The 25,126-nt window shown below is 37.2% G+C and overlaps 1 protein-coding gene across 13 annotated transcripts in view; it reads right to left on the bottom strand.

Moving 5' to 3' along the window:
* Nucleotides 1–25,126, bottom strand: part of LOC140477240 (protein MTSS 1-like) — a 189,393-nt gene that overhangs the window by 35,712 nt on the left and 128,555 nt on the right. For 12 of the 13 annotated variants that reach the window (XM_072570788.1, XM_072570796.1, XM_072570789.1 and 9 more), the window contains 3 exons: nt 13,085–13,169; nt 12,422–12,513; nt 10,658–10,732 (listed from right to left, as the gene is read on the bottom strand). The exons of the other annotated variant lie outside the window; for it this stretch is intronic. In XM_072570788.1, the coding sequence (XP_072426889.1) occupies nt 10,658–10,732; nt 12,422–12,513; nt 13,085–13,169 (252 nt within the window). The remainder of the gene's footprint in view (nt 1–10,657; nt 10,733–12,421; nt 12,514–13,084; nt 13,170–25,126) is intronic. 13 annotated transcript variants of the gene reach the window in all.

Here is a 25,126-nt window from a genome sequence, read left to right as displayed (position 1 = left end):
TGTATCCGACAAAAGGTTTTCATCACCAGTCAGCAGGATAGAGCTCAACTTACCAAAAACATCAGCTAGCAGAAGATATGGCACAGCAAATTTGGTACAGAAAGGGAAAAAGAATAAGTCAAACTATTCATGGTGTTATGCATAATAACTGCATCCACTTCTGTGCCAATTTATAAATGAATGTGCAAACTTCTATTTTACTTCAATAGAACTACATGATAATATTGCAGTCAAGTTACATGTTTGTTTGATTACACTGTCGTATAAGATTGCAGGTTCATCATTCATGGTATATCCATTTATAAGTTGATGCAATTGGCACAATTAAAATGCCAATCAACCTTTTGATAGCACTGTACCAGTGACACACTCATGGCTTTTTAGGCCACAAGTATATTTTTGAACAACAATTGATCCCATTTGGTGGCATTATTTTAACTAGATAAGACTGAATATAGGAAAAATTATAAGTATTAATAAGATAAAGGCAAAAATGAATTATATACAGAAAGACACACAAATCACTTTTTACATTAAGCCTAATTTAAGTAACCTGCTTATCCTATTAATTTAATTCACATGAAAAACCCGTAAGCAGCAAATTAAAAAGTTGATGGGAATTTATTTTAGCAAAAGAATGAACAGATTAAATTTAAACAAAGGTAAGTAATCATTTTACAGCCATTTATACACACCACTTCTGGTCAGCTTATTCAGTATAAGTCTTTGTGATGGAAGTATGCAAGAATGTAACAAAGCAAATCACTAAACATACAGTCGGTCATCGACTTTCAGATTAAAAGAAGATATCTATATGCCTACATACTTAGTACAAATCAACATTTTCGGAACAACATTTTTCAAATTTATTGAAGACTTACTGTAATAAGTTTAAAAAAGATTAAATTTATATCAGCACAATGCTAGAAAGTTACAATTGTTAATTAAAAGCCTTCAAAGTCTCTCTCCAAAAAATTACATAACTGCAGAAACTAGACATAATGGATGTTGCAAATTATCTATACATTGTAATTCTAGCTCCTCAATTGAGATTTACTTTTAAAAACATTTACAGCATTCAAGTCATGCTAAGGCTTCATAAACCTTAGTTGGAGTATTCCAGGCATGACACTTAGGAAGGATATCAAGAGACTACAGAAGTGCAGAGGAGATTTATTAGAATGTACCACACACAAGGAACTTCAGTTGCAGATGACTAAATCTTAAATATTTTTGGCCATATAAGAACTGTGTCAAGTAGTTTGGCAGATTTCTCACTGTGATACCTAATGAGTTTTCTCTTTATTGCTTACCAAACCCACCACGTTAATTGTACGCCACATCCCATAGCCTCTCTCATGTCCAATCCAGAGCATCTTACCATGTGTGTTGCCACAGCAACTTGCCACTCAACAGATATCCTGGAATTAAGTGGCATCCCTGGACCTGATGCCATTTTAAAAAGCCCATTGTGCACCCAGACAAGCACGGTCAGCATGGTTCCTGGCATTTGCCCCTGACATGACACACAGAGGGAAAATCAGCACCTCAGCTTGTGGACAGTGTCCTGGGGACCCTGCTGGATGGGTGGTGCACGGGTGGGACTGCCTCTTTTCCTAAGTCCAGAAGAGGAGGTCATGACACCAAACCATGCCAATTAAAAGCAAAATACTGCAGACGCTGGAAATGTGAAATGAAAACAAAAAGTGCTGGAGAAATTCAGTAGCTCTGGTAGCATCAGGGACAAGATAAACAGAATTAATATTTCAAGTCCAATATGACTTCTTCAGAACTTCAGAACATGTCAGCCTGGTCTACGGTTGTTATTAAAGTTAAAGCAGTCTCAGCCATCTGGAGGAATGCCCAACAATGTACAAAGAATAGCAAAGTCCTTCTCTGTTCTGCTAGCAACATGCGACCATGCTCACTACCTCTGCCACTCCTAGCTCCCAGCACGGCTCGTGCTCTACCACTCTCACCACTGCCTCAACATCTTTCCCAAGCATCGTCATTGACCCAATCCCCAACATTAGCCTATATGCTTTCTGCATTGTCTACTCACTTGCTTAGGCATCTCCCACTTGCACCAACAATAATAGTTGTGCCATCCACTTTGATCTTCTTCAATACCACTTTCTCTCTCATACCAGGAGGAATACAGGCCACAATAGATCAGAATGACTCCAGACAAATGACATGCTACCTGTCATTTGGCTCCTCATCCTTTATGAGGGGAATTTCTTGACATTAACTGCATTAAGAAGGGCCTAGGCTCGTAGTGGAGGCTGCCGATGATCTATTGTACCAGGATCTCTGAAGTAAAAGCTATCTCCCTTAACTTGAACTGAGGCCTGCTGACAACTATGACAAGTGTCTGGCTTTGTGCCAGGCTTTGGCACGGTGTTAAAAAGCAAGGAGAGTACAGCCCAAGGTGGAGAAGTGAAATGCCGTATAGTCCCATTAGTGAATTGGAGATGCTCCATGAGGATTTTTGGAGGCTGGTACATGTCAGATACTAATATCAAGGGCAGCACAGTGGCACTGCTGCCTCACAGCAGTAGGGACCAGAGTTTGATTCCAGCCTCGGACGACTATCTATGCGGAGTTTGCACATTCTCCCAGTGTCTGTGTGGTTTTCCTCTGGGTGCTCCGGTTTCCTCCCACAATCCAAACTAGTTGGGCCAAATGGCCTGTTTCCACACTGTAGGGATTCTAAATTCTAAAATCAACATGAGCATGGGATGTCTGTTACTGGTGCTCATGGAACACTCCCTGGGATTTTGGTGTTCGGTTTCCAATATAGAGGTCAGTCAGAGCGAGCGGCAAGCTGAATGCACCAGGTCATCTCCCTGGTTTCTATGTGAAGTTTTCCTGTTAAGTTTGCTTGGTGTGTTTGGCAATATGTATGTCTGAATATTATTAAGGTGAAATTACATCTCACCGCTGTCTTGGACGAATCTTGATGCACACTTTGTGAAAGGCAGTGATTGTTAACATTGGAGCTGTGTGGCAATTACATATTCCTGCTCAAAAGGAGAGTCATATTACACTTAAAACATTAACTCTGTTTCTCTCCATAGAAGCTGGCAGGCCTGCTGAGTTCCTGCAGCATTCTGTGTTCATTTAAGCCAAAAATTAGTTCTAAGTAGAAACTTTGAAAACTGTCGACACATTTGTTGAAGAAATACAACTCAGCCAAACAATCAGACTGCTAAAAAAGTACTAAAGAGTTATTTTTGGAATAAGAGGAATAATCCAATTTCTTTAGTGAATATTCCAAACAAGTTATTTTGCTTTCTGTGTACTCATCATAGGATTAAATATACTTGTGACTTTCATCAGTTATTAAAGTATGCCTGATAACAATAGTTCTAATATGTTTGCCATCTTGGTGTGATGAAACATCGGTCCATATTCATATATGCTCAACAAGCTGAACTCTTGATTAGAATGTATTTCCTGATAGAGAGAATAAGTGTATGAAAGCAATCTCCAACTGTCTGAGTAAAGAATAGCATTCAGGGGAAATCAGAGTTGCTGGGAAATTTAGGCACAAGGAAGGGAATAGGAGGGATTTGCAATGAACAATAAATGCATTGAAATAAGTAGAACAAATTTCTTTATATAACCCCAAGAGAATGGGCTCTAGATCTTTGCTAAGAAAAGGTAATCCACAGAAGTAATGTACTTCATCACTGGAAGTTTAATTTCCAGGATCAGTTTATACTTCTTTCAGAGGTCTGAAATAGCCTGTCAGTTTCAGGAAGAATCTTGATTTGTTAAATTTATCACAAAGATAAATTAAATTATATTCAATGATTCATAATCAGTTAAGAAAACAACTTCCTAAATCTAGAACACCACATTCCATAAAACTGACACTAAGGAAGTATCTGAAATGATTTTACGCTTATTTTCAAGTGATTACGGGGTGAGTAATAACTAGCAAACTAATGACCCCTAAACTTCACAACAGCTGTAGATATAATTGCTGAATCATAGTGCAGAATTACAGCATTTGAACAAGTAGGAGCTGATTAAATAGACAGGATTCACTAAAAAATGATTAAACAAAATAAGCGTGTATGGACTTGGAGATAACCTTGGAATATGGCTAAAAGAAATTGGTTAGGAGAAAAAGAGGACTGCAGATGTTGGACATCAGAGTCAAAAGTGTGGTGCTGGAAAAGCACAGCTGGTCAGGTAGCATCCGAGCAGCAGGTTCCTGATGAAGGGCTTCTGCCTGAAACGTCAATTCTCCTGCTCCTCAGATGCTGCCTGATCTGCTGTGCTTTTCCTGCATCACACTCTTGACTAAAGAAAACTGGTGGGGAGATCGAATATAGATTGGGGACAAACAGAGTTGCTCTAATTATGAGATGAGGCTAGTGCCCAAGATTTGCTAAGAAAATAACTGAGCTTAATACACAGATTGTTACTTATGCCCTTAAGAAAGCAAGTAATTTGTGGCAAGAACAGGATACGCCACAAGTGCCAGATAGCAACAAACTGCTGGATGATGGACAATGTTTTGCCATTTGCTTTGCAAAAATGAGGCCTTGCTTTTAATTTCCCTTTAGGTTTTCAGAAAATGCTCACTTTCCATTAAAAGTAGGAGTTATACTTCTCTTAGCTTATGACTAATACTAGATAATCTAAGGATGCTTTAGATGATCAAATTTCTATCCTGCAAGGTCATAAACTTTCCAGACTCAGAAAAGGAACAGCTGAAATTGTGAAGTTTTACCACAGCAGGTTCATGCCATCATTTTTTGTTAAATTAAAAACTTTGCTTTGACAGGTATGCCTCTATCCTATAAGAATAGTTCTAAAACGAAGCTCAATGAAGGAATAGCATGTATACATTGAAGTATGATAGATATATCTATAGGAATTAAAGTTGAGGTCTCATGTAGGTCTTTTAAAAACACATATCAACCACCAAGAGAAGATTTCAACATAAAAGTTATTATTGTGCAATAACCAACTCCCAGCTGAAAATATTCTAGTTTGAATATAGAATATGATCCTCCCACTTTGACAGCAAGTCTTTTTTTCCTGAATAAAAACAAATGCCAGTTCATGAAAAATCAAAGCTGAATAGTACCATCATGAATGGGGATGCAAATTGAGTTTGGACCATGTAATTCATTGAATTGAATTACATTAGAATAGATCTATATTTGTGAATGGATAACAAACTGATAAAGGATCTGTTTTACTGTAGATCAGTGCTCTCAAATGGAGCAACAAAAAGAGATTCCTTTAGCCATCACAAATGATTTACACCACAAAATAATCTGCAAAAGTAATGCAATCCATCACTGGAAGAATATTTGGAATTGCAAATTACATAATGAAGAGGAAGGAGCTCCCGCTCTTCAATTACTGATCAAATACTATCAAAAGGCAAATTGCCTCACCCTAAATAAATAGCAGAAAATGTTTCAATATCAACATGACTGCCAGAAACTTCAAGCACTTGACATGCCACCTGAAATTTTTGAACATTGATCTCCCTTGTTTCCAATCCAATCGAAAAACATGCATAACAATCGCAGATGCTGGAAATCAGAAACAAAACCAGAAATTGGGAAAACTCAGCAAGTCTGGCAGCATCTGTAGAGGGAAATCAGAGTTAACATTTCGGTACAGTGATTCTTCTTCAGAAAAGCATCTATCACTACTCTGAATTGACTGAAGTGGCTGCAGAACCTTTTGAAACATATTCTCTAGAGTTCAACACAGAAATTCAAGTGAAACTAGTCTTGCAGTCAACAGGAAGACAAAACCCAATAGTGTATTTATCTACAAGCACACTGAAGAAAAGGAGGATGTTGGACTGTTCCATTTCAAAGTGAATTTGAGCGCAGGATAGAATGTATAATGGTTTGTAAGGAAATCCTTCCACGTAACTGCAGATTCAGAAATTGAATGTATCCTCTACCTATCAGAAGTATGCACAGAGCTTCAGGCTCATTCTATCCAAAATGTCTGGAATTCAACAAAAATGACAACAAACACAAGATTTGGAGATCACAAGACTCCATCAATTATCTGACTAAATACTGTTGCCATACAAAAAAACTGGCCTTGACAGTATGAGTTGCAAAGTGCATAAGTTCAATGAATACCAATTCACAGAATGACAGTGCTTCTGTATTGCCTGACATTCTACTTGAGAAACTAACTAGTGGATTCTCCAAAACTGTTTACTGCAAGTCCACCTTCATCAGCCTATATATACATATATTATGGGATTTATAAAGTTCCACACAATACAAGATAGGCATTATCAAGAATTTGTTCATCTTGCAAGGTTAACCTAGTATTATGGTACACCAAAGCTATCTTTGAACAATGGTTCTCATGAGTACTGTGCAAACTTGCAAAAGTCCCAATGGTGGCCAATCTCAGGCCTGAAAAGTGTCCACTCTACCTCAAATTACCCTGGGAAGGTAAAATACCTCAAAAAAATTAAGCAACTGCTTAAGAAAGCCATTTCACATAGTTACTGTGCAGCATCTATGCAAGTATGGTCTCAAGAGTTTGGGATCAAGATGATATTTACTAAGTGACCCGATAGAAATATATAAAATAATGAGACACGCTAACAGGATGGATAGTCGGGAGTATTTTTTCCATGGTAGAAATGTCAAATACTAGGTTTAAAGCTGAGTGGGGGAAAAGTTTAAAGGACATGTGTGTGAGGAAAGTTATTTTAAACTCAGAGGGTGATGGCTGGAAAGCACCGTTGGGGAGGTGGTAGAAGCAGATGCAATAGCAATGTTTAAGAGTCACTGACAGACACATGAACAGGCAGGGAAGAGGGGGATATGGACCATGTGCAGCAGATGGATTTAGTTTAAAATGGTATCATGGTTGGCACAGACTAGGTAGGATGAAGGGCCTGTACCTGTGCTGTACTGTTCTATTTTCTATATATGTTCAACTAGTATTGAGATTCGGAAAACAAAAATGCTCCTTCTGTTAGGGTGCGTCAAAGTAAAGGCTGTGATGAAGGTACGTAGAGAAAATATCAATGGATTTGTTTAAAAAGAATAAAATCGGTCAAGTTGTTAATTCGAATAATTGAAAAAGATATGCAAGAACCAAGTGTTTAGGATTCAAAGTTTATAAATGCAAACTCACCAATTCTACATATTCTGGATGTAGGTTTGCTTGCTGAACTTGGAGGCTCATTTCCAGACGTTTCATTACCTTACGAGGTAACATCTTCAGTGGGCCTCATGCAAAGCAATACTGAAAATTCCTGCTTTCTATTTATATATTTGGGTTTCTTTGGGTTGGTGATGTTATTTCCTGTGGTGAAGTCACTTCCGGTTCTTTTTCTCAGAGGGTGATAGATGGGATCTAACTCGATGTGTTTGTTGATAGAGTTTCAGTTGGAATGCCATGCTTCTAGGAATTCTCGTGTGTGTCTTTGTTTGGCTTGTCCTAGGATGAATGTGTTGTCCTTCCTCATCTGTATGTGAGGATACTAGTGAGAGAGGGTCATGTCTTTTTGTGGTTAGTTGGTGTTCATGTATCCTGGTGGCTAGTTTTCTGCCTGTTTGTCCAATGTAGTGTTTGTTACAGTCCTTGAGGAGAAAGTGAGAACTGCAGTTGCTGGAGATCAGAGCTGGAAATGTGTTGCTAGAAAAGCGCAGCAGGTCAGGCAGCATCCAAGGAGCAGGAGAATCGACGTTTCGGGCATGAGCCCAAATATATAAATAGAAATCCCCCAAATAAGAGTTTGGGTTAGATGGTTGGCAGAGCTGTTTGCTCAAGTCTCTGCATTACTGCATGACATCACCAACCCAAAGAAACCCAAATATATAAATAGAAAGCAGGAATTTTCAGCATTGCTTCGTGTGAGGCCCACTGAAGATGTTGCCTAGTAAGATAACGAAACGTCTGGAAATGAACCTTGCAGCTCAGCGAGCAAACCTATATCCAAAACCTCAACCTGAGCTACAAATCTTCTCAAAACCTGCTAATCTACATATTCTATTCAGTTGATATGGTTTGGAAATCAGTATTGTGATCTTTGTTTTAAATGGCAAGATTAGACTTACAATAGGAGAAAGAAAACCGAAAATGCAAGCAACAGCCACATTGTCACCTCAATTATAAACCAGATTGTGAATGGCCCACAGAAAAGCGAGGGTTTCACTGCTAATGGAAACTTCATCCAGCTTCGAAAAGATAATAGTTTAACATAAAATATTAGTGGAATAAAAATTATATGTTAACATGTAAATAGTTGCAGCTGTGAACAAAACATTAAAAGCAACCTACAGAAGGGTTTTCATTTGAAGTTCATCACTCAACAATTTGATTTTTTGGAATTTAAACATTAATTTCTAGTGTCTTTAACTCTATATCTTTGTTTGAACCCCGTCCTCATCACTTTTCCTCCTGCTCAGTAAACATCACCCAACATTACAGTCGTAGGTGTTATTACTAATGAGGGCAGGTATTTATGATTATTAGATTCAATATATGTGAAACAGCATCAACATCACCAGCCCTTCATGTGCACAGCAGAGCTGTATAGGTTGGATTAAAGAACTCAGAAAACTGATATTGATCAATTTAATTTTTTTTTTAAGATCTCCACTATTGCACAAGAAATTATTATGTGGCAATATTTAACACTGAGACTGGGGCAGGTTAATAAATCAGAACTGAACAGCATCCAAGTCTTTTGTGGATTATACCCACAGACCATTTACATTTCTTTGTTAGGATACAATATGCTGGGATTACTCTTTGTAATTTTTAAATCAAATAATGTATGGCTAAAATTTATCAGAAAACTTTATGTCACAAATCCCAATTCTCTCCTATTTTTTAAACACTAATACATTTTTTACAAAATTTTCACTCAAGACAATTTGTGTTGTCCACTTAACTTTCTTATCCATGAAAAAGAAATTTAATAATTTGGAAAAAAAACTAGACAAGTTGTGAGACAGCTGTGACATGAACTGAAACCTTAGTATTTTGTGTGATCTCAAATATTCATCCTTCAAGAAATAGATTTTAGTATTGATAAGCACGCCAAAGTTGGATTTCAGGAGAAATGGAAATTTTGTGCAACAATGCATGTAGGAATACTATCATTAAACTAACAGAGAACATTAATTTGAATTCTGGAAAAATCACAACAAAGGATTCAAGGAAGTTGGATTTTCTATGCAGGTCAAAATTCTTACAATGATTTTAGATTAGAGGCTTAAAGCAGATCTGTGTCATGATCATCTGCTACAATGGCCTAATTTCTTAACTTGCACCAGAAGTTGCATTCTGATCATAAACATGCAGAAACCCAATATACAACTAATACCAGTTTTAATAGAACTGATTTAAATAATAGGCATTCTTTGCTCACAAAGTTTTTTTCTTGAATGAATAAAAACAGCTATAATGAATTAATTTCTGGGATCAATTTAGAACAATGAACTGTTTCATTGTGTCATGGTAAGTTGAAACTAAACTTAAATTGGATATGACCAAAAACAATAAGCACTTTTTAGAAGTTCTAAAATAGTATTTGGTGATTAGAATTATCTTTGCATTATTTATAGTTATAAAGGATGTTGCGTACATGAGGAAGTGCTTGTTATTCAATGGCTGATATACTTGTATAATATCAGAGCATGATACAAAAGCAACACATTGTTTATAAAGGATAAAGTTTTTGATACTAAAATAAAATGCAAAAGACATGCTTTTAGAGAACAAATTCAGACCTGGACTAACTCTTAACAAATATGGAAGATAAATTTTTAAAAATACAAAAAGATGTATTTCATAATTGATTATTGAAGGATTTGATTCTATATGTCTGGTAGTAAAGGTAGTAAAGAAAAGGCAGGGAACTATCGACCGTTAAACCTTTTTGATTCTATATGTCTATATGAAATTTGCTTTCTTCATTATGGACCAGGTTTCCAATAAAAATATGAGTCATTACATAAGTACCCATTTGCAATAATCTATTACTGTAAATACCTTAAAATACTGAACATTAAATAAGTGAGGATAGATTAGCATGTGAAAAAAATACTGGTCTACCATTTGAATAAAGGAATTATCCATATAGCCATTGATACTGGAATAGAGGATTGAAAGTTCCTGCAAAAGAATACATATGTAAGGTCTTTCTCAAATGATAATTATTTTTGTGATAATAAAGTAGATAAAATTTCACTGCTTTAGTCTGATCCCTTGGGGTAATAAGGTTATGAGCGATTTGGATTTCCTGAGATTCACAAAGTGGTAACATAGATAACATCATGCTTCTGATATAATGGTGTCACTGATTTTTATTAGCAGAATTCAAAAGAACTGCCAATCATTTTCTTTTTTTAAAAGACACAACTTTGATTTTCTTGAATTACTTTACTTAATTCAACTGATTTATTCTGGCCATAGTAAACAGCTGTAGTGTGTTAATATGTTCTGCTTGCCTACCTCTCACTGAATAACATTAATTTGACTACAATATTCATTACTTGGTATCAATAAACTGCTTTGGTGGGTAGACGAAGTAGTTTCAAAACTGTTGCAGTTATGCGATATGTCCATTGATACTTGTACTATGGGGATGTTAGAAACAGAAATGCAAATGTACATTGAGATAACATACCTTTCTTTGCCTTCTTTTGAAGCTTCAATGTATCAGACGATTTCTTTTTGATTTCTTGTCGAGCTTTCTTATATTCTTAAAGCAAAGAAAATGTCTGTCAAGATCTACAGGCTGCATTCCCTACTACAGATATTTCTGTATTTCTCTCCTTTTTTGTGGGAAATTAGGGAAGTGATTGATGGTCTCCTTGCTGAGATATTTGTATCACCAATAGCCTTGGGTAAGGTGCCGGAAGACTGGAGAGTGGCTAATGTGGTGCCATTATTCAAGAAAGGTAGTAAAGAAAAGGCAGGGAACTATCAACCGATGAGCCTTATGTCAATGGTGAGCAAGTTATTGGAGGGTATTCTGAGGGACAGGACTTACATGCAATTGGAAAGGCAAGGCCAGATTAGGGATAGTCAACATGGCTTTGTGCGTGGGGAGCCGTGTCCTGTTAACTTGATTGAATTATTTGCCTAAATTAGCAAAGAAGTTTGATGATGGCAGAACGGAGGATGTTGTCAATATGAACTTCAGCAGCGCCTTGATCAGATGGGCCAATGACCCGAGTGGCAGATTGGATAAATGTAAAGTGCTGCATTTTGCAAAGGCAAATCAGGGCCAGATTTACACGTTTAATGGTGACGTCCTGGGGAGTGTTGCTGAACAAAGAGACCATAGGGTGTATATTGACAGGGTGGCGAGGAGGGTGTTTCGAATGTTTGCCTTTATTGGTCAGTGCATTGAGTGTAGGAGTTGGGAGGTCATGTTATGACTGTACATGAATGAATAGGCTGGGGCTGTTTTCTCTGGAGTGTCAGAGGCTGAGGGGTGACTTTATAGAGGTTCATAAAATCATGAGGGGCATGGATAGGGTGAATAGTCAAGGTCTTTTTTTCCAGGGTAGAGGATTCCAAACTAGAGGGAACAGGTTTAAGGTGAGAGGCAAAAGACATAAAAGGGGATCTAATGGGTAACCTTTTCAGGCAGAGGGTGGAATGTGCTGCCAGCTGCTGGTACAACTACAACATTTAAATGGGCACATGAATAGGAAATGTTTAGAGGCATATGGGCCAAACACTGTTAAATGGGACTAGATTAATTTAGGACATCTGGTTGGCATGGTTGAACCAAAGAGTCTGTTTCTAACTCTATGACTCTGTGATGCCCCTACTACAAACATTTATATATTTCTTTCCTACTATATTGCAAGTTAGAAACAGTGCACTCTGCTGTTTCTAAGTGTTTAGGATTGCTACTCAACCTACTGATCTTTCCAGTACATTAAATTAAATTCAATACCTTTATAGCTAAGTAGCATTACTTCAATCTAAAAAAAATAAATACTCATACTTGTATAGAGACATCACAACATTACAAAAGAAAATACAGCACCAAGTAACAGAAGCAACATGAAGACCAACATCCAAAAGCTGAGTGCAAGAGGAGGTTTGGCGAAGTGTCTTAAAGGTGAAATTTGACATACAGAGATGGAAGACTGTAGGGTGGACCATGTTAAATCGATCTTCATGACTATCTACAAATTTCACCAAAACAACACATTAAGGTAATCGATGTGATAAATCTATAGCGTGCAATTTTTGGTTAACCTGGAATAAGTATTGGATCACAAAGAGAGTTAATTATATATTAGCTTATTCACTCTCAAAGCATTATGATGAAATGAGATTAGAATCAGTCTAAATAAATACAGCACTTCGCATCTGTTTGACTGGAGGTATTTTCAGCATTTTGCAAGTAAGAGTCCTGAGCTATGTGTACCTTTTGCATGATCCTTATCCAGCTGGTTGGCCACTTTCTTCCATTCTTCCATTTGATCCTGAAGTGGATTTATCAGGCAATCGATCAGAGCTCTAAGTTAACCAAATAATGTTAAGATCAGAAGAGATAACTTTTTTTTGAATGTACAAAGATACCTGCATAATCTAAGTGTATTTAAATGCAAGTTATTTAATGGGAATGCTGAATTATGCTAATTGACATTATAAAAATAACTTTGTTTTCAATACTGATTTTAACATGCAGCATTAAAATGTGCTCTCAATATGATTAGCAAAGATTTCCTTTGAATGTTTTAATATAGTGCTCATATAACAGTTCTCCAAACAAACTTGCTCATAAATGAAGTGTAAAGTAACCCAATTCAATGCCTAAACAGAAATTCAAAACTATATTCTGATGTCACTTGGCAAACTGAAAATAAATAAAAATAAATTTTAAAAAACCGAATTAGGTCAGTTGAGAGAACACTCACATTTTCCTGAAATCTAGGCCCCCAAATAAGCACCTGTCTAATTTAGCCAGATCATCTTCAAGCCTACAATCACTCTAAGCAGAGGTTGGCCAATTAAAAAAATAATCCATAAATAATTATTCAATACAATGCACTCATTGTTCAACATTTACAAGAGCAAAATAACTTACACTGAGAATTGACGAAGTTTAGACTCTATACTTCTGTGTCTCATACACATTCTGGTTAATGCTGAACCAATTTCTCTTGTTGCACCTGACGAGGGAGGGAAAGGCAATCAATAAAAATTTTTCACAGCTATCCAGTCACTTTAGTATCTGTACCAATCTTTCTAAGTTTAACTTACAAAATATCTACCTTCAGAACAGTCTCAAAACAGAATAATATATTAATCAACATCACCTTTTTCAATAATACGCTCCAGTTTCACCCCTCAAAAACAAATCCAGTTTTTTTGCCATAACTCAAAGTCAATTTGAAATTTAGTACAGTTGCTTAATTGGGATTTTTGTGCAAAACAATTTTAAAATCAACAAACTCTAAAATTAAAATGAAAAAGTGTAAGGAACACAGACACATGAGAAAACAAGGGATGCCTCTTTCATTTAATTCTAAAATATTCTTCATTTGCAATTAAACATGAATTAAAGATAATATCCACAGGCCAAAATATGTTAAATTTGCTTGGAACATTTTGGGTCTCTTACTTTTCATTTGTGCACTGTCCTGCTTAAATGCCTAGCCAAAACAGTTCTCAGCATAAAAGGCACAATAACATGTATTAATTTCTATTTCTTTTATCAGAAATTCTCCAATACATTGAAAGATTGTGCAGTGAATAAAAAAAGCAACATCTGAAAAAGTGGCTTTCACTATTATTGGCCCTTCCATCCAATTGCTATCAACTGCACGAATCAAGAAATTCCAGGAACCCAGGGCTGGCACAGACCTTCTACTTCTTGAAATCATTCTTTTACATAAATATAAATGGACTAAGGTCAATTCACTAATAGATATACTGGGACATTATTAATATTGCATTTACACTGCAGTTGCCCGACTTGAACTGCATGACATGCATATGCACCAGTGAACTCAAAGCAAGTAAAACTTAACTTCAGTAGCAATGTTAAATTTCATTGACAGTGAGTGAAACTAAGTCAACTGAAAATTTAACTGCTGAGAATGATAAGTTTTTTGTTAGAGAAGTGACCTAAAAAGATGCAAAACCAGCCATGGTTGTCTGAAATTGTTTGATCTCGGACGTTAAGTAGACTCAGGCTTGGCTAGCACTTGGATGAGACATTGCCAGGGAATACTTGGTGCAGAAGGCTTTAGAGCTCTTGTTGCATACTGGTAGTGCCCATTCTTCTGAGCTGAGAGGCCCAGATTCAAATACCAACTGCTGCAGATGTGTGACATAACATCCCTGAACAGGATGATTAAAAATTCTTGGGTGAATTAAGGGTGAGGGCTCTTGAAATGCTGTGGTAGTGCTCATACTTCTGAGCCAGAAGCCTGGTTTCAGTTTCACCTTGAACCTCGATTTGTAATAACATCTCAGAACAGGTTAATTAGAAAATATCTAGCAGACCCAAGGACATGGAACCAAGATAGATAAATAGAATCAAATGAACAGGCTTGAGAGGTTGCATGATCTACTCCAAATCCAATGTTTCTGAAACCTCAAAAGAATTCTAAAGACATTTTTATGGAGTTCATGAGGTAAAAAGCACCCTGGCCACCTTTTAACCCAGTTTAACACTGTATGTATGAATTCAAAGGCTGTGTGAAATCCAAACTATTATGAGCCTTGTTGTTCCAATGAAATTCATACAGTTGACTCCTGACTTTGTTATAAAGTCTGTGGCATAAACATGCCGTTCTGGTTTAGGAGAGCCCACTGCATACTATTTCACTCAATTACTGTCAGTTAGTATAAAATGCCCTGTAATAGCTTGTTGACAAAATTTTAGCACTTTTCACTAAGCACACTTAAGTTCAATGTCATTTTGACAGCATCGCAATAATTGGAACTTTTCCTCTGGTTAGTCATTCAGTTACAGAAAGCAGAACAAGCAAGTTTAATCTCATCCTTGCCCACAAATTCCCAGAATAATTCATGACCTCAAAATCAGGTCCAAAGGACAAATGAAGGATCCCATTTTGCTCTAACTGAAATTCACTAACTCACTGCAGTGGAATTGAACCACAGAGACCATTCAATTCAGATGGCTTAGTACCACACAATGCATTTACCCAATATACCTTCAATAAAGTAAACGTACACACAAAAAGGAAAATATTATGGAACAGAGGGACCGAGTACCACCAATATATAGTTCGTTGAAACCAGCGGCACAGGTAGTCAGGGTGGTGAAGAAAGTATTCAGCATGCTGGCCTTCAACGGTAGAGGCACTGAGTAAAGGAGTTGGGATGTCACGTTACAGTTGTATAAGTTGTTGGTGAAGCAGCACTTGAAGTATTGTGTACAGTTTTGGTCACCCTGCTATAGGAAAGACATTGCTAAAATAGAAAGAATGCAAAAAAGATTTACAAGTATGTTGCCAGAACTAACAGGCCTTACTTATAGGGAGAGGCCAGAATTGGACTTTATTCCTTGAAACGTAGGAGAATGACAGGTGACCTTATTGAGGTGTATAAAGTTATGAGGGGCAAAGATAGAATGTATGCACTTAGTCTTTTTCCCCAGGGTTAAGCTGCCTAGGATTGTGCTTGCTCAGACAGGCCAAATGGCCTACTTCTGCTTCTATTACTATGAAACTATGTGTACTTCCTTATGGACCCTGAAAAGTACAATTTGAATAATGAGTACTGCACAGTGAAAAGTACAGTTTGAATAATGAGTCCAGCCAACAGATGGTGCTATATATACTAATAACACCAGTCTGTCCAACTATACTATTTCAGTTCATAGACTATTCATTTATTTTATAAATTACAAGTCTTCTTATCTGGCTACTGTATTTAATGATTGCAGGCAAAGATGATCTGGAGTTAAAGTAATAGTAACTTAATCCACAAAACACCAAGAAAAACATGGTGATAAAACTTCAGTGTGATGTTTGTCAAAGAACTTTAAACAGCATTCACAAAGACAGAATTTTTTTTGGTTCTTTCCATCTCTGGAAAGATTGGTTCTAAAAGGCCCAGCTAAAAATCAAAACAAACACTTGGAATGTGCTTATATTATAATAGATTCAAGACAAAATTTAAGTAATTGTTACCTCTTCATTTTCCACAAGTCTGCTTTTACAACGCCATTCTTCAATACTGCTTATCAAAATGTTGTACTATTTACTATCACACAGTTGATATCTTTTCCAAATCTTGATTGGAATAATATCCTTAAAGCAATTAAAGGCAACTAATAAAACAAAAAGAGGTTTGTCAAACTGAAATAACCAAAGCACAGAAAGCGAAGGACATGGTTGAGAAAGGACAGGAATAATTTAAGGCCTAACACCTTAATAGGCATAGATGTAATATTTTATTGATTGTAGTTTATTTGTTCATTGATTCTGTTATGGCCGTTGGCATTGCAGGCGAGGCTAGTGTTGCCTATCCCCAACTGTTCTCGAGACGGTGATGAGCTGACTTCTTAAATTGATGCAGCTTGTGTTGTGTAGGTATGATTTTCCAAGCATTTCTGCTGGAACCATCTATGGGACAGCTTTCCCAATTTTGACAGATTCCCAGATCTTTGTGGGTTTCTGAATTAAGAGTGCCTTTGTTATGTCTGGTGCTTCAGATGATGCTGAATACCTTGGCTGTTAACTTCTCCCACTGGCTGATGATACAAGGACCGGGACTAAGTTTTAAAGTTTAAAGAAAGAGATGCAGGGGGAATGAGAAGAAGAATATCTTGTTTTAAACACAGGAGGTGGTAATGCCAGGTAACGACTTGTAATCTGTTGTCATGAGATGATGAAAGTACAAACTGTTATTTCAAAATGAAAACAAACTTACACTATTAGAGGGATTGAGTGGGAGGGATGGACCTAACCAGATCCCTCTTCAGGGAGTCTGCATAGACTTGTTGGGCAAAGTGGCTCTCTTCTGTGCCAAAAATGTCTTCATTTGACTTTTTAAAAAACTCACTCTCAGGTGGTGGGCAACCCTTGCAAGGCTAATATTTATAAGCCATCTCTGGTTGCCCCAAATACATTAAAGAATATAAAAAATGAACTAAACTTGTGATTTTCTTTGAGAAAAATAGAGTGCTATTACTGTTTCCCAATTTTCATCTCCAAATATAGAACATATAAAGAAAATCTAAATAATACATTCATAATAAATTAGCTAATTTTAAAAATAAATGTACTACACACAGCAAATTTCTTCATTGTTTAAATACATGAATACACTATTTTTAATGGAGGAATCATGGAACAAATGATTGCATTCTAACTTAGTGGAATCATTCTGATGTAAGACAAAAATACACTGCAATACAATATATTGTTGAGTTTGAAATTCTTTGCTACACATGATGGAAAACAATTGAAGATAGATTGATGCTTCGCATGTGGAAATCAGCAAGAGCAGGCCCTGTGCAGAATTGCAGAAAAAGATGGCAGCGTTGGCCTGGAGAACAGTGAGGCTGATTAAACATTGAACGAGGCGGCGTCCAGCAGCAGCAATGCCAGGGCAAAGCAGATGTGGCTCCACCCAGCCTGAGGTCTCCCGGCAAGTGAGGAGCAGGTCCCAGGCTTAATCCTCTAGTCCAGACTTGCAGTCTGAATTAAGGCTTGAGGTCCGCAGTTAGGCCTGGGCATCTGATGGTGGAGATGGAGAGTTTGGTCTCAGCGCAGGACCTTGCTGCACCAGTGGCAGCTGCATCGATCAGGTCAGCCCAGTGTGAACTCATGTCTGTGGTGGTGTTGTGTGGAAGTGAGATAATGCTGGAGAGTGACGACTCTTTTTCCATTGGCAGCAGCACAGGAAAGCGCAGTTTAGCAGCATGAACTTGACGCATTGGGGTGGAGGAGCCAGCATCCAGGCCCATGGCTGAGCTAGAAGAGGGAGCTGTTCCAAAGACCACCTAACTTTATTGAGATAAGATTTTAAGATGAACTTTATTGGTTTATTTTTATGGCTTTATATTCTGTATTTTGGTCTATTTTCTGTGTTTTAAGATAGTACCGGAGTGTGGCGACACTAAACACTTTTCACTGTATTTGTAATTAATACTAGTGACAATAAATCAATCAAATCAAATAAATCAAACCAAATCAAAGAAGCACTTTCAATGAAGACCGTATAGGAACAAAACTCTATTTTAGTTTTCTCGTTTCCACAAATGAATAACGTGCCACACAAAAAGGTTAATGCACCTGGTCAAATCACGTGAATTCGGGGTAACTTATTAGCTTGGATGAAAGATTGGCTAACCAACAGAAAGCAGAATGTCAGGATAAATGGGACACTTTCTGGTTAGCAACATGTAGTTAGTGGGATGCCATAAGGTTTGGCCCTCGGGCTCCAACTAAGGGGTTCCCTGATTTACAAACATCTAACCTACAAACTTTGTACTTCCGAATATCGGGGTGTAATTTTAAAGATCTAACATATGAATATTCCCTGTGCTTATGAATCGCTACTAAATATTGTCCTGCATTAATTCTGACTTGCTGTAAAAATTGACTTCAAACGGAAGCTGTTCACAACCTAGCGATTACCTGTATTTACAATCTATATTAATGACTCAGATGCAGGAACAGAATGTACAACAGCCACTTTTGCAGAAGACAGTAAAATAAGTTGAAAAATAAGCTAAAATAATGAAATGAGAAATTCACATATGGACAGATTAGGTAAGTGGACCAAAATTTTGCAGATCAAGTTTAATGTGAATAAGTGTGAGGTTATCCATTCTGGTTAGCAGAATAGAAAGTCAACTTCTGATTGAAATGGAGAGAAACTTCACAGTGCTTCAGTGCAGAGGGATCTGGGTGTCCTCATGTGTGAATCACTGCAAACTAGTATGCAGTTACAGCAGGTAAAATGGAATTTTGATATTTATTGCTCAAGGAATACAGAACAAAAATAGAGAAGTGTTGCCACAACTGTACAAGGTATTAATAGGACCACATATGGAATACTGTTTACAGTTTTGAAGGAAGTTCAGTGGAGGTTACTGGATTGATTTGAGATAAGAGATGTGTCTTGTGAAGAGAGTGAGTAGGCTTATAGTCTCTGGAGTTTGGAAGAATGAGAGAAGATTTAATTGAGGTATATGGGATACTAAATGGGATTGACAAAACAGATGTGGAGAGGATCCTCTTCTAGGGCAATTGAGAATGAGGTCATAGTGTTATGAAAAAGTGGTAGCAGATTTAAAGGAGATGAGGAAATATTACTTCTCCCAGAAGGGAAATTCACTATTCTGGAGTGTGGTGGATGCCGGGACATTAAGGAGGAGATAGATTTTTAATTATTAACGAGTTGAATGATTATAGAGAGCTTGCAGAAATGTGAAGTTGAGGCAGAGGCGAGAACAGCCATGATATTATTGAATAGCAAAGCAAGTTCGAGGAGTTGAATTGCCTACTCCTCTGTATACAGTCCTATACACCATTACAGAACAGTTCTAAAATTGGTCAACTAGGCAACGAGGCAATCTTGGAAAAGTGAATCACCAATTCTTCATCTTCAATTTTCAAGTTGATAGCAATTGTGAAAACAATATTGTAATAATTTATATATCAACACAATAGTCTACAGAAAGGCCAAATACTGTGGATGCCCAAAATCTGGAATATAAACAGAAAATGTCAGAAATAACAAACAGGTCAGGGTGCAGTTGTACAGAAAACGTAACAATCAGGCAGGTGACTTTCAGAACTGGAAAAGGTACATTTGTAACAAGTTTTATGCAGCAGGAGGTTTAGGCAGAAATGAGTGGCTAGACCTTTCCCAGCACCATCATTTGAACGTTTTGAACTGATGACCATAAAAACTAGATACGATGCATTTAATGATTACAGGTAAATGTTCCTGCTCAGTAAGCACTGAATTACATTTTGGTTTCCTTGATAATAAAGCATTGCTTACTTTAAAGATAATTGCACTGACTGCAAGCTTGAAGTGAAACAGCCTTGAAATAAGTTGAATATCAGGGTGGCATCCTGATACAGACAAAATCAACCTCCATGTGGATAGTCCTAACAACTCACTACCTATGAATACCAGATACTGGGCCAGTTTTAGCTGAAGCCTAACTAATGAAGAACATCTGCTTCAGCAAGGATAAACCACTTCAAGACGCATTATCACATATAGAGCTCAGAGCTTAGACACAAAGGATGGAATGGCATTATTGATAGCAAATAATCTGGTATTACTTTTGAGCAAAAAAAAAAAGCTCTCTTCAGTACTTTTATTTTGAATTCCCAGAATTTTCTATAGCTGTTGCCTTTGTAAAATAAAACTTCCACAATCGTAAAGGAACCTTCTGCAATCCAGAAAATGGGTCCTCCTTCACACATAAAAGAAGCCCTTTACTGTCAACAGGATTTCCAATTTAAAAAAGAAATTAAAGTACCTCATCTAAAAGTACATGGATATGAAGTATTCAAGAAGGTTGTTTGCAGGAGTTGAATGAAGCACTTATAATGCACCTTTAACAATGCAACATGTTCCCAATGTCTCACAGTTGGTTTAACAAGACTTGAGTTGGCTGTCCAAAGTTCGGTGAAGGAAGTAGGTTGTAAAGGAAATCTTAAAAGAGGGAAAAATGGATAGGTGGCAAGGTTTAAGGAGGAAATTCCAAAACTTAGTGTCTAGACAGCTGAAGGTACAGCCTTCAAAAGTGCTAAAAAAAACACTTGGAAAGTGCCAGAAAAAGGAAAGACTTGGATTTATGTTGCATTTTTTAATATTACCAGAATTCTCAAAGCATTTACTTCAAAGCTACTTTGGAATATTGTGTACGATTCTGGTCTCCTTCTTATCGGAAGGATGCTATGAAACTTGAAAGGGTTCAGAAAAGATTTACAAGGATGTTGCCAGGGTTAGAAGCTTTGTGCTATAAGGTGAGATTGAATAGGTCTGGGGCTGGTTTCCCTGCAGTGTCGGAGGCTGAGGGGTGACCTTATAGAAGTTTATAAAATCATGATGGGCATGGATAGGGTAAATAGACAAAGTCTTTTCCCCGGGGCGGGGGAGTCCAGAACTAGAGGGCGTAGGTTTAAGGTGAGAGGGGAAAGACATAAAAGGGGCCTAAGGGGAAACCTTTTCACGCAGAGGGTGGTATGTGCATGGAATGAGCTGACAGAGGAAGTGGTGGAAACTAGTACAATTGCAATGTTTAAAAGGCATCTAGATGGGTATATGAATAGGAAAGGTTTGGAAGGATGTGGGCCAGAGCTGGCAGGTGGGACTAGATTGGGTTGGGATATTTGATCGGCATGGACAAATTGGACCGAAGGGTCTGTTTCCATGTTGTACATCTCTATGACTCTAAGTGAAGTACTTGTGCAAGTGTAATTACAGAAATATATCAACCCAATGCACAAAGAAAATACCCACAAAGAGCAATGACCAGAAAATCTGTGTATGTGCAATGGTTAAAATTGGTCAGGGTACTGGGATAACTCCGTCTCTTGGTGGAAATTGTGCCATGTAGCTGTAAGAGACAGTCTATGTGGGCAGATGGGGCTTTGATTAATGTCTCATCTGAAAGACAGAACCTCTGGCAGTACAGCCCTCTGTCAGAACTGCACTGGAGCGCCAGCATTGATTTTTGTGCTTGAATCATAGAATAGCCCTTATGACTCAGAACCTCGTTACTAAGAGGCAAAAATCTACTTGTGAGCCGAGGTGACTATTTTAGAAGCCAGTATTGGACAAATGCAGGAACTCTTTAAAATTGGAGGAAGTCAGAAAGACATGGAAGAGCAAGACCATAAAAGGATTGGAAAATAAGAAAAGAATTTTAAAGGTGAAGCTTGGCTGAGTACCAAGACAAATCAGTGTGCACAGATGTGATAAGATGGGACTTGTTAAGAGCTAGGATACAGCGATTTTGGAATGCAAATAAATCAAATGTAATGCAGTTTGTCTTAAGACTGTAAAGAAAAACAGATTTTTCTCATATAGTATTACATTCAGTTAGATTAACCAAACTGTTTTGGTAAGGTTCCACTCCATCGACTACCCACCCTTATCAAACATCCATGAGGAGTTGCATCAAGACTAGCCACAATCTAATCCAAAGGACGCTTACAGCAACATTTTTTATATCTTTAGTTTCAATCAAATTTTAACTTGTGTTACAGAGTTAAGCACATTACCATTTTGATTTGTAAACCATTACATTCTCTGTTTTGGCTTTTATTTAAAAATTAAAATTTAAAAATACAATTCTAATTAACATCAAAGAAAGAATAGTGCTTTGGGCATTGCAAGCCACTTCGATCATCTGAGAGGTAGTGTTAGAAAGAAAATGGGTCAACATTCCAACCACCTGTTATTTTATTGAATCATCACATCTGTCAGCACAGGGGGCTATCACTTACGAATTATATTTGTGCTGGCTTTTCAATTACGCCCACCTCTCTGCTCTTTCCCCCAAACCCTTGTAGTTTTCTCTCTTTCATATACTTAACTACTATTGTTCCAGGCAATGCAGTCCAGATCTTAACTCATCGTTTTATAAAACATTCTCCTTTTTACAGCCTGGTTCTTTCTGCAATTATTCTCTTATCCTCTTTTTATTAACTAATCAAATCATAAAGGGTTACATTTCCTATGAAATTTATATTTAACTATTAATATATAAACTTACCCCTTAATCTTCTCTGTTTGTTCCAAAGATCATCTTTGTCCCTCCACATAATTGAAGTCCATCATCTCCAGCCCTATTTTAGTAACAGTCCTCTCAATCCTATCCAAATCCTTGATGTCTGAAAGTATGATGATCAAAACTGGCCACAATACCACAGTTGAGTCCTTATCACAGGCTTATAAAGTTTAGTTTAGCTAATTATACTCCAAGGATCCTGTATACTTTTTAAACTCTAGTTCTTAAGTTTTTAAAAACTCCAACAGGTGTTATGGGAATGTGCGCATTTGCTCATATGAAAATACCATTTTCAAACATTGTAGTTCGTCTATATTATAACTTTTACACTGGATGCTCAGGTTATTTATAGGTTGCAATGAAGCAATATACAAGATTTCCTTTGTGGCAATACATTAAGAAAAGCATTTGATCTAGTCCTCAATCAAAGTCAACTCTCTAGTGCACTAATTATCTGATACAATACCAAACCATACAGATTTGCTCATAGTAAGTTGACTTCATTTACGGCAGCATCAGAGGCATTGCAACTAACTTCAGTACATCTAAATTTGGAAAAAGGATAAAGAAAAGCTGGAGTTCCTACACCAATTGCTCTTGTGCCTCCTTTACTCTATGGCATTGTGACCTTCAGTTGACAACAAGATTGAGTTCAGCCACAGCAGCCTCAGAGCCTGGTTAAGCTACTCACATTTTCTCAGTTGACTACTTATAATATCAAATAATGAATGGACATTTGAATGTGGCACAGAAGGCTACTGATGCCCATGACCTTGTCCCTTATAGAGGGATATATAACTAAAGGAGAACTATGAGACCAGAGGTAAACTTAACAATCTGATTTTACTTAACAATGTTTTGCAAAGTGCTATCACAGGCAGGAAGGGAGAAATAGATAGTCAACACTGATGATGGATTTCAAAAAGAGGTACTGATGTTGAGGGAGCTTTTAAAAAGGTAGAGTGATTAAGCATGGGAAAAGTGGGAAAAGGAAGGATTTTAGAGAGATGCCAGAGAGCTAACTAAAAGCTCCAATACCAATGGCAGAAGAGAGGGAAAATGAAGAAAAGGTGTGGATATAATTCAGACTGAGGAGAAAAGGAACAAGGATAGGAAGTTGGAGACAGTAGCAGGCATGACCTAGAACAAAGTCTCATAGGAACTGGCCAATGAGGATGAAAATTTTGAAGATGGCATATTAGTTTTGAGAACTCAATAGAGAACCTCGAGGATGGTTAGCAATAGCAAGTCCAAGGAAAGTACAGAATGCATATAACAAAAAAAACTAGGTTAGTTCGCGGTTCATCTACAGTGGAATTCGGATTGGTTGTATGAAATAAATTAACAAAAGCTAGATAAAAGTTTTTGGCATTGGGTAACACTGGGACAGAGGCAACAATACTGTTATTATTCGGCAGTCTTGGTGACAGATAACAATGGGTCACTTTATAAAATGTAACTTGACTGAGTAGCCGAGGAGAAACATGGCATCAGTACTTCCGTAGAGGTCTGTCAAAATAGAATAGGAAACCTTTGGTCCAGACAAAATTTGATCAGAAAAATGTTTGGCTCTTTGATCTGTACTGGCATGAGCAGGACTGAGGTTGTTGGTGAAATGGAAAAGATCAGCATTAGTTGACATGAATATAAAGTCATGCTTCAACATAAATACCTAGAAATGTACAGTATAAACTAAAAGTTTGATCAGTAGTGATGAGTAAAAGATTAAAAGGACATTTAGGAGGTTCCTATAGGTATTTCCCATAAAATTGTGGACTCATCTGTTACACAGAAGTTGGGAATTATTTCAGAAACCGAGTGGAATACGTCATTTTCAGCTGCTAATGAAAATTGCAGCAAGCCATATGGAATTTAAAAAAATCTGTTGCAAAATGCTTCTACATATGTTTTTATTCTGATTGCTGTTAATGAGCCTGCGCCTATACTGTGGCAAATAGACAGTTGCTCTTAGTATCAGTCAATCCTCAATATGAACCATAAAATTTTTTGCTTTATTCGGGGAACAAAACTCAGTATCAACATGTTCAATAATACTGAGATGTTGTTTTCTTTGGAGAAGGATCAGAAAAAATACAAAGCATAAAAATGCACAAAACTGCAATACATATGCATTCCCCTTTCCTAACCCTCAATTCAATTTAGCTGTGGTCACAGGAAATAAACTCCAAGCTCTTTTCTGAGGAAAGAGATGAAATAAAAGATGGATAGGTAAGAAGAGAAGGGGGGGGGGGGTAGAAGGGAGAAAATAAAAGTAGGGATCCCATTTGATAACCAGTCATCACTTCTGCAAAAATACAAAATGTCCATGCCAATGACTGGTGAAGCCAAAATTAGACACAGCTGCAAATTGCTTTACCCCCACTC

This window comes from Chiloscyllium punctatum, chromosome 5, assembly GCF_047496795.1.
Source record: "Chiloscyllium punctatum isolate Juve2018m chromosome 5, sChiPun1.3, whole genome shotgun sequence".
Classification (NCBI taxonomy): domain Eukaryota; kingdom Metazoa; phylum Chordata; class Chondrichthyes; order Orectolobiformes; family Hemiscylliidae; genus Chiloscyllium; species Chiloscyllium punctatum.
Note: the sequence above shows the minus strand (reverse complement) of the source record. Positions and strands in the feature narration are given on the sequence as shown.